The sequence below is a fragment of the Scyliorhinus torazame genome, chromosome 4, assembly GCF_047496885.1.
Source record: "Scyliorhinus torazame isolate Kashiwa2021f chromosome 4, sScyTor2.1, whole genome shotgun sequence".
Classification (NCBI taxonomy): Eukaryota; Metazoa; Chordata; class Chondrichthyes; order Carcharhiniformes; family Scyliorhinidae; genus Scyliorhinus; species Scyliorhinus torazame.
In genome coordinates, this window is record NC_092710.1 from 261,884,550 (window position 1) to 261,897,675 (window position 13,126).

General features: G+C 47.3%; 1 protein-coding gene across 10 annotated transcripts in view; it reads left to right on the forward strand.

The window, feature by feature from the left end:
- The window catches only part of ahi1 (Abelson helper integration site 1), a 537,691-nt gene that overhangs the window by 491,953 nt on the left and 32,612 nt on the right, over positions 1 to 13,126 (forward strand). For all 10 annotated transcript variants that reach the window (XM_072499698.1, XM_072499696.1, XM_072499702.1 and 7 more), the window contains 2 exons: positions 11,420 to 11,582; positions 11,707 to 11,804. In XM_072499698.1, the coding sequence (XP_072355799.1) occupies positions 11,420 to 11,582; positions 11,707 to 11,804 (261 nt within the window). The remainder of the gene's footprint in view (positions 1 to 11,419; positions 11,583 to 11,706; positions 11,805 to 13,126) is intronic.

The following is a 13,126-nucleotide window of genomic DNA, read 5'->3' on the forward strand; positions in this document are numbered from 1 at the left end:
TTTTTAGGGGCATTGCACTCTTTTGGGAAGTGTCCCAACTGTCCGCAGTTGTAACACTCTTGTGACTTTGGTGGGGGGCTGTTCTTTCCCTCATTCACCCATGCGGGGTTGTGGTGTGTTGTGTTTACTGCCTGCATATCTGTGGCAGCCTGCTTTTCTTCTCTATTCTTAACTGTGGGTTTACTTTGAACAGATTGCTCCCAAGTGCGGGACATTCTTTTCACTACCCACTTCTCGTTATGGGCCTCCTCTGAGGGATCATAACTCGTACAGGCTCTCTGTCCTGTTTCTGTGGCATGGGAGATAAGGGTGCGGGTCCATTTGGCCATGTTGTCTGGGGAGGTCTACGTCTCCAAAGACTGCTGCAAAGTGGATCCACAGGCATCCAGCAAACGCTGTGGGGTGCTCTGATTTATTTTGTCTACATTTGTTGAGGCCATCTACGGGGTCACCCCGGTTATACCCGATCGCATCCAGGATCGCGGTATACTTTTCTGCAAGGGTGCCTCCTCCTACATTCTGTGGGTCGGGAAGGGCTGCTGCTACCGACAGGTCTAAACTTAAAACGGTGAGCTTTACGTGCTCTCGCTCATCCAGGCCGTACATGGTCGCCTGATGTTTAACTGTGGCAAAGAAATGGTGGGGGTCTGAGGTGGGGAGGAACGGTGTGATCTTATCGCACGCGTCCCGTAATTGGGTCACTGTTAAGGGGGTGGAATATAGAAATTCCGCATCGTCCGATGTGGCTGTGCGGTGGCTGTGCGGTGGGTGGTTACAGGGTTCATTGGAGCGTGAACTATCTGCTGTATGGGGGGTTGGCGCGCTTTCTCTTTTGTGGCTTTCCCTGCGCACATGTTCCCTGAACATATCTCTGCGCTGTTTCATTCAACTCTTCCCAATCAGGGCCGTCTTCCTGATCTAATCTTTCTCCGAAGGTTTCCTGAAAACTTTTTTGAACAGAAAGCAGTGATTGCAGCTCTGCAATCTGCTTCCGGCACTTTGCATGGTCTAATGTGCTTTCTCTTTGTTCTGTGGGGGCAGCACGGTCGCCTTGTGGATAGCACAATTGCTTCACAGCGCCAGGGTCCCAGGTTCGATTCTGGCTTGGGTCACTGTCTGTGCGGAGTCTGCACATCCTCCCCGTGTGTGCGTGGGTTTCCTCCGGGTGCTCCGGTTTCCTCCCACAGTCCAAAGATGTGCAGGTTAGGTGGATTGGCCATGATAAATTGCCCTTAGTGTCCAAAATTGCCCTTAGTGTTGGGTGGGGTTACTGGGTTATGGGGATAGGGTGGCGTTGTTGACCTTGGGTAGGGTGCTCTTTCCAAGAGCCGGTGCAGACTCGATGGGCCGAATGGCCTCCTTCTGCACTGTAAATTCTATGTTCTAGCATGGAGTGCTCTTAATGCTGCCTTGAGGTCACTACACTGTTTTTCCGTTTCTTCTCGTACCAGGACTGCACGTTGCGTGTCCTGATGGGCCTTTTCGTATTGAGACTGGAAGCTGCTCAGGTGCGCCAGACAAGACTGGTGAGCCCTTTTGGCGTCATCCACCTCTACATCTTTTGCTGCCAACTTCCTTCTCAAGTCTAAATTCTCCTTTTCTACCTCGCTTACATCGACCTTACTCATCCGATGTATGCCTTCAACATCTTTCCGGAGCGTCCTAACGACCTCCTCTGTGCCTCGCAATTGTGCCAAGCAGGACACGATTGCCATCGGCTTGCGAGCTTTCCCTAAGCTCTTTTTGTGGATCTCACTCAGGTTCTCCCACCAAGTATGTCCTATACTCCCGGGACCTGATTCCTCGTTATCACAGAAATCATTCCAAAGGGGCCATCCTTTCCCTTTGAGATATTTCCTGATCTCTTCCTCCCAAATGGGACATTGTCCCACACTACTGCTGCTGGTTGCTGCGACTGCAAATTCCTCGGGGTTCATGAGGCGCTGCATTGCCATCTTTCCTATCTGAATGCTTCTTTTAAATTTGGAACAGGGGAGTTAAGGCGGTGCTGTAAATACGGGTGTGGCTTTCGCTACTTTCCGATATACGAACTTCCGACAGTTTTGACGCAACAAAAATCTATCAGTTTTACCTTATAGCCCTGTTAGTTACGCATGCATACACACACTTCCAAATTATGACTATTGATCAGAACTGCTTGAACACTTGTAGTTTTCTGTTTCCAATTGGATCTCTTATTCAAATTCTTGGGTTCTCCTGGAGTGGTTTTCCACTTCTAGATCGGGTCCCGTCAGGTTGTCGCCAAATAATGTTGCTAACTTTTGCCTTAGTTTAATTGCTCTGTTTTATCACCTTTGCTCTTGAGTAGCCAGGTATCTTTCTGATACCGCCACGTGGTTCAAGTCCGAGTAATGATCAATAATCCAATACACCGCTTCGTAAGATTTAATTCAAAGCACATTTATTATACACAGTAATCACTACTCATGCATAAATTCTACGTCTAAGCTACTTCTACGACTAACAGGCCAATATTTAACTCGGAACTGCCCCACCAGGTCAGGGAAACGAATGGCCTTTCGTTCGGGTTCTGAGCCTGCGGGATTCGAAGTTGGTACAGATTGGTAGCTAGGAGCGCTTATCTCGTAGCGAGCGTTGAAGTAAGACTTACTCGATCTCAGCGATGGCTGGACCGGTCACTGTCAAGTGTTGGTTCGCGTTGCTGAGTGACCCGGTCAAGAAGAGAAGCAGAGGGCCGATTTGAACTTGGTCTCTATTCTTATAGTCCCCAGGGGCTTCCCGCCTTTCGGGGCAGACCCTGTACCTGGTTCCAAGTGATTGGACTTTGTCCCAATCACTTGGTTCGATTTTCTCCAATGCTGGAGCGATTCCTTGATCGATGGGCGGTCTTGAGGTGGTCATTCACCTCCCTTTGTGTAGGCTTCTGCTGGCGCCGAAGAGTCTGGGTTGGCTTTATGTATCTAAATGTTGCGCATTGTTCCTGGGGATTGCTCATTAGTATGCAGATAGCTGGTGTTTTGTTATGCTGATGGTTGCCGGTATCGATCTTGTCTGGCCTTTCCAGAGGTAAATACACACTCAACCCGCAGCTGCTTGTTTGTGTCCTGTTGGCTGACTTTCCCATCAGCCTTTGCCGTTCGCCATTTTAAATCGGGAGTTAGCCATTTTAACTGGCTACATGCCCCAATGTCCTGATACACCCTTCTGGTTTTCCCTTCCCACGTGCTTTGTTTCGTTTGCCGGGCCCACTTTTGGATTTTCTCCCGGTCTTGGAACCGGTGCAGCTTCACAATAACTGCTCTGGGGTGGTCCCCAGCTTTGGGCTTGGGTCGGAGCGACCTGTGCGGCCTGTCTATTTCTGGTGGGTTTGGGAATAACTCCTTTCCCACTAACTTGCCCATCATTTGGGTCCCTGCCCTCCATCCCTTCTGGCAGACCCACTATTTCAATGTTCTGCCACCTGGACCTATTTTCCTGATCCTCCACTTTCCCTCTTAGGCTCCCCTGGGCCGTTACTAACTTTTTGACCTCGGCTTCTAGGGTTATCACCCTGTCACTCTGGTCAGAGGCGGCCCTCTCCAACTCCAGAATTGTTTTTTACTGCTCCTTCACTTCCCTTTCCAGGCCTTTGATGGTCTGCTGCATTTTGTGCATTGTCTTCATCATTGCTTGGAGCTCCGACCAGAGTGCCTCCTTTATGCTGGTCGCTGTGTCCTGCTCACGCTCCACTGCTTGGTCCGCCATTGTTTTCGCTTTCAGGCTCGCCTGAACCTCCATCTCGTCTTGTGGGGCCGCCTGCCTGTGCGTCCAGCGCTCATGTGCCTCACCCTCGCTGCTGCTGCTGCTTGCATCTCGCTGTTCTTTCACCCTGGTGTTTTTCTTTCCTCCAGCCATCTGTCTGACTCTCTTTCTTTCCCCGCTGCTGTTCCTTACCCTGAGGTTGCTCTCACTTCCCCCGCTCCTCTGCTCTCGTTGGGTCGGTCTCGGGCTTCAGGTTTCCTTTTTTGTTGTTGGGGGGGGGGGGGGGGGCTTGTGGTTGGTTCCCTTCCTTTCTTCCTTTCTTTATTTATTGACTTTTATTTTTCTTCCTTCTCTTTTTTTTCCCCTTCTCCGCAGAAAAGGTCTTTGACAAGTCAAGCGGACGTACTTCATTGAGGTACTAGGGCGGCTTGGGCTAGGGACGGGGTTCCCCTCATGGGTGAAAGTCCTGTACACTGCCCCAAGGTGAGCGTTGGGACCAATGCCACCAGCTCTGAATACTTGCAGCTGCACAGAGGCACGAGGGAGGGATGCCAGCTGTCCCTCCTCTTATTCGCTGTGGCAATCAAGCTGCTGCTGATTGCCCTCAGAGGGGCGAAAAGCTGGAAGGAAATCCAAACAGGGTTTCACTCTATGCGGGTGACCTCCTCTACATCTCGAACCCGCAAACGGAATGGAAGGAATCATGAAGCTCCTGAGAGTTTGGAGCCTTCTCCTGCTATAAACTCAACCTGGGCAAGAGCGAAGCATTCCTGTGAACCCGAGAGGGGGAGGGGCAGAGCTGGAGGGACTACCATTTAAACTAGCCCAAATCAAATTCTGCTTTCTGGGGATGACTGGGCACGGTCCACAAGTGGAGCGTGACCAGTCTGGCAGAGGAAGTAATAAAAGGACCTACAGAGATGGGATAGACTCCCGCTGTCCCTGGCGGGTAGGGTACAGAAGATCAAGATGAATGTACTGCCCATGTTCCTCTTCCTGTTCAGAGCCATGCCGATCTACATACCAAGGCCTTTTTCAACTCAATAGACAAGATGATTTTGGCATTTGTCTGGGGGGAACGTATCCAAGGCTCCGCAAACAAGTCTTACAGAAAAGAAGAAACATGGGGGCCTGGCCCTTCCGAACTTACAGTACCGCCACTGGGCAGCCACGGCAGAAAGAGTGGGGCTGGGTAAAAGAACCAGACACAGAATGGGTGAGGATGGAGGAGACTTCCTTTACAGGAATGACCCCCCGGGGCCTCGCCACGATAGCGTCCCATCCCCTCCAACAAAACACTCAAAAAGCCCAGTGGTGGTAGCTCCCTCAGAACCTGGAACCAGATGAGGCAGCACTTCGGTTTGATAGAAATGTCCACCATGGCCCCCATCTGCGGCAAACATAGGTTCACACCAGCTATGCTTGACACCACTTTTAAGAGGTGGAGACAGGACGGAGGGAGACTGATGGTCAGAGACTTCTACACTGAGGGCAGACTAGTGACCCTAGAGGAACTGACGGAGGACTGGAGCTACCTCACAGAAGCAAACTCCGACATCTGCAAGTGAAGAACTTCCACCACAAGGAGATGACAGCTTACCCACGGACCTCAAGAAACACAATGAGCTACTGGACACCGACAGTCTGGGTAGGGGAAACTGCGGGGACATGTACGGATGAGTATTAGAAAGGGCACGCTTCCCTCTGGAAAAAAGACAGGAAAAATGGGAGGAAGAGCTAGGGCTGGAAATAGGGTGGATACTCTGGAGCGAAGCACTGAGCAGGGCCAACTCCATCTCATGCAGCTGAAAGTGCTGCACAGGGCACGCCTGACGGGAATCCAAATCAGCAGGTTCTCCCAGAGGTGGAGAACAACTGTGAGCAGTGCCAGGGAGGCGTGGCCAACCTCACCCACATGTTTAGGGAATGCCCCAGACTTGAGGTTTTGGATGGCCTTCTTCGAGGCAATGTCCAAGGGTACAAGGTTGTGGGGGGTGAGGGTGGAGCCTTGCCCAAGAGTGGCAGTCTTCGGGATATCAGACCAGCCAGATGTGGATTTGCTTCCCTAATTGCCGGCCAGAGAAACCAGCTCAGCTGGCGATCAGCAGCACCACCCACAGCTGCAGACTGACTGTCAGAATTTCTCCACCTGGAGAAGATCAAATTCACTATCCTAGGGTCAGAGGTTGGCTTCCACAAAAAGTGGAGGCCATTCATCAACTGGTTCCAGGGCTTGTTTGAGGCCAACAGCCAATTGAGCAAGGGGGGGGGATGGGGTGGGGGGTAGAGGGGGGGGGGGGGGGATGGGGTGGGGGTTAGGGGAGGGGGGCACACGGGAGCCTAAGAGACTGCAGGAAACAGACAAGGGAGTGTGGGGATGGACAGAAAACAGCCAGTTCAGAAATCAGGCCTAGAACAAAGCCACAAGAAATGGAACCAACCCCCCCCCCCCCAAAGAAACACTGAAAATAGGATGGGGGAGGGGGGGGCGGTAGAAGAAAGTGGTGAGGCCAATTGACATAAAGGGGGGAAGGGAGGGGAAAACACCACACACATGTAAATAAAAGATAACTGTCTATCGTATAATAAGTGACCCAGGAAAGGACCCTGAAACAACAAGAGGAGGGGATGGGGGTGCAGTTAAGGAGGTGGGGAAAGGATGGATCGATACGGGGGGAAATTACTTGTATATTGTAACCGACGCATATACCCTTGTAGAATGTACAGTGTATAAAATGTGAAAACTTCAATAAACAATTTCACCAAAAAAACTTGTGACACTGCTGGATCCCCAGTGTAGAGTTACAGAATCAAAGAATTGTTACAGTGCAGAAGGAGTCCATTTGGTTCATCATGTCAGCACCAACTCTCTGAATGAGCATTGTGGCTGTGTGATATTCTTCTGCCTTTTCCCTGTAACTCTGCACATTGTTTCTATTCAAATGATCATCTAAAGCCCCCTCGAGTAGCTAGGTTGAACCTGCCTCTACCACACATCCAGGCAGTGCATTCCAGACCCAAATCATTAATTGTGTCTAAAAGCTTTTTCTCACATCACATTTGCTTCTTTTTCAATAACTTTACATCTGTGCCCTTTTGTTCTTGATCCTTTTTTAAGTGACACAGTTTCTCCTTAATAACTCTGTCCAGCCCCCTCAGGATTTTGAAAACTTCTGCAGGCCTTCCACAGGCTCGCCCCCAGACCAAAAATCTAAAGTTCATGCAGCCATTTTTAAAGGTCTAGTTTCCGGACCTGGGAATTCTCCCTTCTCTGTGCACCCAAACCAGGAATGGAAATCAGGGCCTCATAAGTACCACTATAACGGAGAGTCTCCGATGCCATCACCACATTTTAAATCCCTTTTTACGACAAAATCGGGGGCAGTGCCTGTTTGATGCAAATTTCATATGCTCCGCCCCCTCTGAAACAGTTTCATCGCGGCGAGCACCGCACGCCGTTGGATCGACCTCAGCACATCATCTGAATGCCCTCCCCCGATGCTCCACCCCTGATGGGCCGAGTTCACGACAGCAGGGTTCACTTCTGGTCCCAGCCATGCATGAAGCCGGCGTGGCGGCTGCGGACTGTGTCCAGTGCCGCCACAGTCGGGTGGGAGCCATGCTGCTGGCCGGTGGGGGGGGGAGACTTCCACGAGGGCTGGGGGGACTGGTGGGGAGTGGCCAGGGGGTGTCCAGGAAGGCAAACTCTGGCAGGTTGGCTCCGCGCACGGCCGGCGCCATGTTTAACGGCGCACCCGCCGTCACCGTGCACATGCAATCCTCCAGCCGTTTATTTTGTGGCGACCGGGAGTTTTACGTGCCGCGGTTGCTAGCCCCTCACCGGTCACAGCATCGGTGAGGGGGCGCTGCCAATATTTCCATGTAAAACGCCACTTGGTCTTAGAATCGGAGAATCTGGCCCACGCTTTTTCCTGTGGAAAGTGAGCACGTTGGTATTTGGATTGACACACATTACTCAGCTGGCTTGCTGCAGTGTGATGCTTCAATTGGAACACTAAATCAAGCAGAGAAAATTGACTATCAGGTTTTTCCTGAGATAAGACATTTTCTGATCACGTAATGCTGCATTATGAAGCAAACTTACATGTTCTACAATAGTTGGGAATCTCAGACAGAAGCTAGTAGATGCATTCATTAATCGCTGGGACATCACTGCGCCTGCCCTACTATTCTCCCACTGAAAAGTGTTTTGATAGTTGTGAAATTAAGGTAGTATCAATTTAGATTTAGCAAAGGAGTCTTTCCTGCTATGAATTCTGGGATAATCTTTGTTCGCAGTGTTGGTCAACATTCCAGTGATATGGCTGTGAAGGGAGAAAACAACAAAACAGTAGAGAAAGAGGATAATAATGAAGAAAGAATGTATCGTCACATTGTGGGCATCTGTGAGGTTGTGAGGGATAATGTTTCCCACTTACAACCAAATTTGCTTTTGGAACAAGTGTATATGTACGCAGTTCATGAATGAATATATGCTCAGTGTGAGTTTCAGAACCCTGACTGAGGACTGCTGACATTCATTTAACTGAGACAAGTAACCTTGAGGACAGATAGTACAATGTTAATCCATTTGTTCTCTCTCCATAGATGCTGGCCAGTCTATTGTGTGTCTCTATCATTTTCTGTTTGATTTCAGAAGTTTGTTAGTTGATTGGGAAACTCCAATGAGGGGCAATTTAGCGTGGCCAATTCACCTACCCCGCACATCTTTGGGTCGTGGGGGCGAAACCCACACAGACACGGGGAGAATGTGCAAACCCAGTGCCGGGATCAAACCTGGGACCTCAGCGCCATGAAGCAGCAGGTCAAACCCACTGCGCCACTGTGCTGTCCTCTGATAAATACATTTTTTAAATAACTTTTGACCATAACAATGTTAGAAGTACTGCCGCTCATAATATTAACCTTTTCAGACATTTTTTAAAATAAATTTAGAGTACCTAATTAATTTTTTCCAATTAAGGGGCAATTTAGTGTGGCAATCCACCTAGCCTGCACATCTTTGGGTCGTGGGGGCGAAACCCACGCAAACATGGGGAAAATGTGCAAACTCCACAAGGACAGTTACCCAGGCCGGGATCGAATCTGGGACCTCGTCGCCACGAGGCTGCAGGACTAACCCACGGCGCCACCATGCTGTCTTAACCTTTTCAGACATATGATTTCAAAATATGGAAACATATTTTAATTGGTCTGATATTTTTGGTCTGTCAGCTCCTAAATGCTGGAAATCTGAAGTGGCCTTTTTCTACTTTCAAAATTGTTTTGCTGTGCAGTAGACATCGATCACCCCCAAAGCACCATTCCTTGCATCCATCCGCTTCCTTTCGCTATCCATTTGCCCTCTTTTTCTGTCCTCCTTTCAACTCCGAACATTGCTGCTGAGTTATTTCAGCCACTGCACACTGTTCCTGGTTCTCTCAGGAATTCCCATCTACCACTTCCATTCGCAGTAGGAACACCGCTGAGTGGAGAGAGGTGGGGTCGGTGCTGAATTTTAGTAAACTTTGTCATGTTGTCATGGGCAGTATGGCAGCATAGTGGTTAGCACTGCTGCTTCACAGCCCCAGGGTCCCAGGTTCGATTCCCGGCTTGGGTCACTGTCTGCGGAATCTGCATGTTCCCCCCTGTCTGCGTGGGTTTCCTCCAGGTGCTCCGGTTTCCTCCCACAGACCAAAGATGTGCAGGCTAGGTGGATTGGCCATGCTAAATAGTGTCCAAAAAAGTTAGGGGGGGTTACTGGGTGTACGGAAAGGTGTGGGCTTAAGAAGGGTGCTCTTTCCAAGGGCAGGTGCAGGCCGGATGGGCTGAATGGCCTCCTGCACTGTAAATTCTATGATTCAATGTTGATAGGGGCCCAAATACTGTCAGCACAGAACACTAACTTTTGGTATTTCTGTTTTTACTGTAATTGACAAATCATTTAACCAAAACAAGAAACATAAGTACTTTCATAGACTAGATAGTTGTAATGATTGTCAACAAATGCACCAAAATAAACCTTCCCATTTAGCTTTTGTTTAGTTACCAGAAGTATTGTGTGGTTAAGGTAATTGTGATTGGGGGAGGGGAATTCCAGTCAACTATTGTTAATTACTAACCATTTATTTTGAAAGTAAAAAAAAAACAATGACAGTGCATTATTTATAGAATCACAGAATAATACAGTGCAGAAGAGGCCCTTCGGTCCATCGAGTGCACCGATGCATGAAGGGCACCTGACCTGCCCACCGAATCCCACTAGCTTCAAATAACCTGTGCCACTGGTAATAGAAACCACGTTTTCTCGTGATAAATTCACAATTTCGGTTTTACTGTTGAAAGAGGCAGAGGTTGGAAGATAGCCCCCTCCCTCACCCTCCCTCCCTCCCTCTTCCTGCCCCTCCCCGTTCCCCCTCCTCCTCTCTCTCTCTCTCTCTCCCTCCCTCTCTCTCTCTCTCTCTCCTCCCCCCCCCCCCCTTCCCCCAAACAAAGATTGGCCTCTTTCCTGCACAGCTCAAGAGCAGCACTGGCACGGACTTTAGAGAATTTGCACCGTACCCAGCCTATCCTCAGCTTGTTTTGGGAGAACCTTAAAGAGAAAATGACTTGAACTTTGTGGGTGCGGAAAGAGGGTGGGAGAAGAACTTTATAAAACTAAAATAAAGAAAATTGAAGAGAATTTAAAAATATATTGTGTATTGAAGTCAGAAGTGCCTCCTATTTGAAGTGTAAGGGGAAAAAATTGTGAACGAAAAAATTCAATAAAATATATTTTAGAAGTGCCTCCTATATCCAGACAATTTGGTATTGTGCTGATTTTTATATTGCAGATACTTTCAATATGACAGTGTTTCCTCACATTTATAATTTAATGTACAGCTGCCACAAACTTGTCTTCACAAGATATTAATAGCAGAAAAAAAACCCAGTCAAACTTTCCAAAATGTATCAGTTTGTGATTGGAAATTAACTTGAGTACTGAATGCTTTTTGCAGCTTTCAGTGTACACTTTCTTTTAACCTGGTCGCATCTGAAAAGGAAATTATACATTTAAACAAATGTAGAGTTGGATAAATCGAATAGAATCACAAAACTAACTTAATGATGTTCTCTGAAAAAGTTAAATAAAGATGTTTTTTAAAATTTCATGCTACCGTAATCTTCAAAGAGTTAACTCCTTATATTTTGATCAAAGCAGTTTGATCAGTAACAGTGGAAAATGACGACATCTGTTCCAGCATATTACAACAGTTTTTTTTTTCTCAACAGTGCTTTTAAATTTGAGAATATGGTTTGTCATTTAAAATGTCTGCGGTATTATGTAAAAACATTTAGTAGTAAAAATGCAGGTTGGTTTTAGGCTCAAGTGTTCTGGCGCTAAAATTCTCAACATGTGCAGGTGAAGCTACAATCATTGTTTAATATGATCATAATACAACAGCAGCTGCTGTACACTAATCTTAGCAGTGTTGAATGGTTTAACCATCTCTTGAATCCCACAGTCCTTTATCTTATAACTCCTGCTACGTTCCCACCACCTCTGATCCCATCATCAAAACCCTGAGACAGCCTCAAGTCTTACCATACTGCAGCTTTGGTTTCAGCTGCCCTGCTGCAGGAGGAAGTTAGTCTTAGGGGTTTCTCTCTGTGGCATAGTTGTGATAAAACTGTGGCGGTCTTATCTCTCCCTTAGGTCGTAGCTCTTTATGACTACACAGCGAATCGATCAGATGAGCTAACCATCCAGCGTTATGACATTATCCAAGTGCTGTACAAAGATAATGCGAGCTGGTGGTTTGGTTGCCTAGCCAATGGAAAGCAGGGCTACTTTCCAGCAAATTATGTGGCTAATGAAAGTAAGTTGGCTTTCACCCTTCCTCCTTCATTAATATGCCTGTAACAGATAACAAAAGATTTTTTTCCTACTCTCTTTTAAAAAGAGGAACTTAATTATGTTGTAAATATATGCCATTTTTACAGGATTACCTGAAGAAGTAAAGCAGCATCAACAAGTCATCAGTCCTATGTCCATATCTGAAGATGGCGAGGCAGAAGTGAAATCCCCAACCCCTACCCAGGTAGAAGCAGAGGTTGAAATAGAGCGATTTAGAAAGAGAAAATATAGTTATGCAAAAACAAAATTCCACAGATGCTGGAAATCTTAAATACCTAACAGTTCAGGCAGCATCAGTGGGTGTAATAATTTTCAATCGGGGAAAGAGTGAAGGGGAGGGAAAAACGAGGGGTGACCTGTGATAGGGTGGAATACAGGAGATTAAGTGGTACAAGGCAAAAGGTGGTGGTAATATGACAAGTAAAGCATCAAAAGGTGACATTAGCAGAATCATTGCCAGCACCAGCTGTCTTTAAGTAAAAAATAGGAGCATTAATTTGTCCCTCTCTAACCTAGGCATTGTTCCAGTGAAGCTCAACGGAAGCTTTGTCTTTCAATTATGCACTTGACAGCTTACTGGCTGCATGACAATATTAGGTTCAACAATTTCAGATCATAACCACTGAATTATCATTCTTTACTGTTGTTTCATAATATTCTCCATTCACGTTAAGGAGCAGAGCTCCCATGGAAAGTGCACATCTGAACCCCCACATTTTCTACCCATTAAGATAAATAGAAAATCAATGTCTGCAAGTCCACAATTTTCTGACTAGCACACCCAGTACTGCTCCTCGTCACAACTACTCTTATATGAAATGAAATGAAAATCGCTTATTGTCACAAGTAGGCTTCAAATGAAGTTACTGTGAAAAGCCCCTAGTCACCACCTTTCCGGCGCCTGTTCGGGGAGGCTGTTATGGGAATTGAACCATGCTGCTGGCCTGCCTTGATCTGCTTTCAAAGCCAGCGATTTAGCCATGTGCTAAACAGCCCCTTGTCACAATGGTGTTTACATCTATCACATAGGCGGAAGAACATCTGAAAGAAATTGTCAGCACTCAAATAGTCTGGGTACCCTGAAATGTAAAACGTCACTTAATCTTCATTTTACTTTAAAATTCTGGAACTCTCACAGTTCTACACTGCAGAACCTTGGTGCTCTCTGGGTAATCGAGCAATAATTTCTATTTTTTCATTTTGTGGATATATAATGAATTAGAAAAAATGCTTTCCAAGTTTATTTTAGCTTTTTATAACTTTAAATCTACAAATAATATTTTGTTAATGTAATGCAATATCATAACTGCTATAAATGACGAGCAAGAGATTAGAAAATGGGGGGGGTGGGTGGGAGTGGGGAAGATCTCGGAAACTTACCAGGTGATGCAGGAGGAGGAGGAGGCCTCGGTGGTGGAGTTGAAAGGTAAGTGGGAGGAGGAGTTGGGAGAGGAGATCGAAGAGGGGACATGGGCAGATGCCCTAGGGAGGGTGAACTCTTCCTCT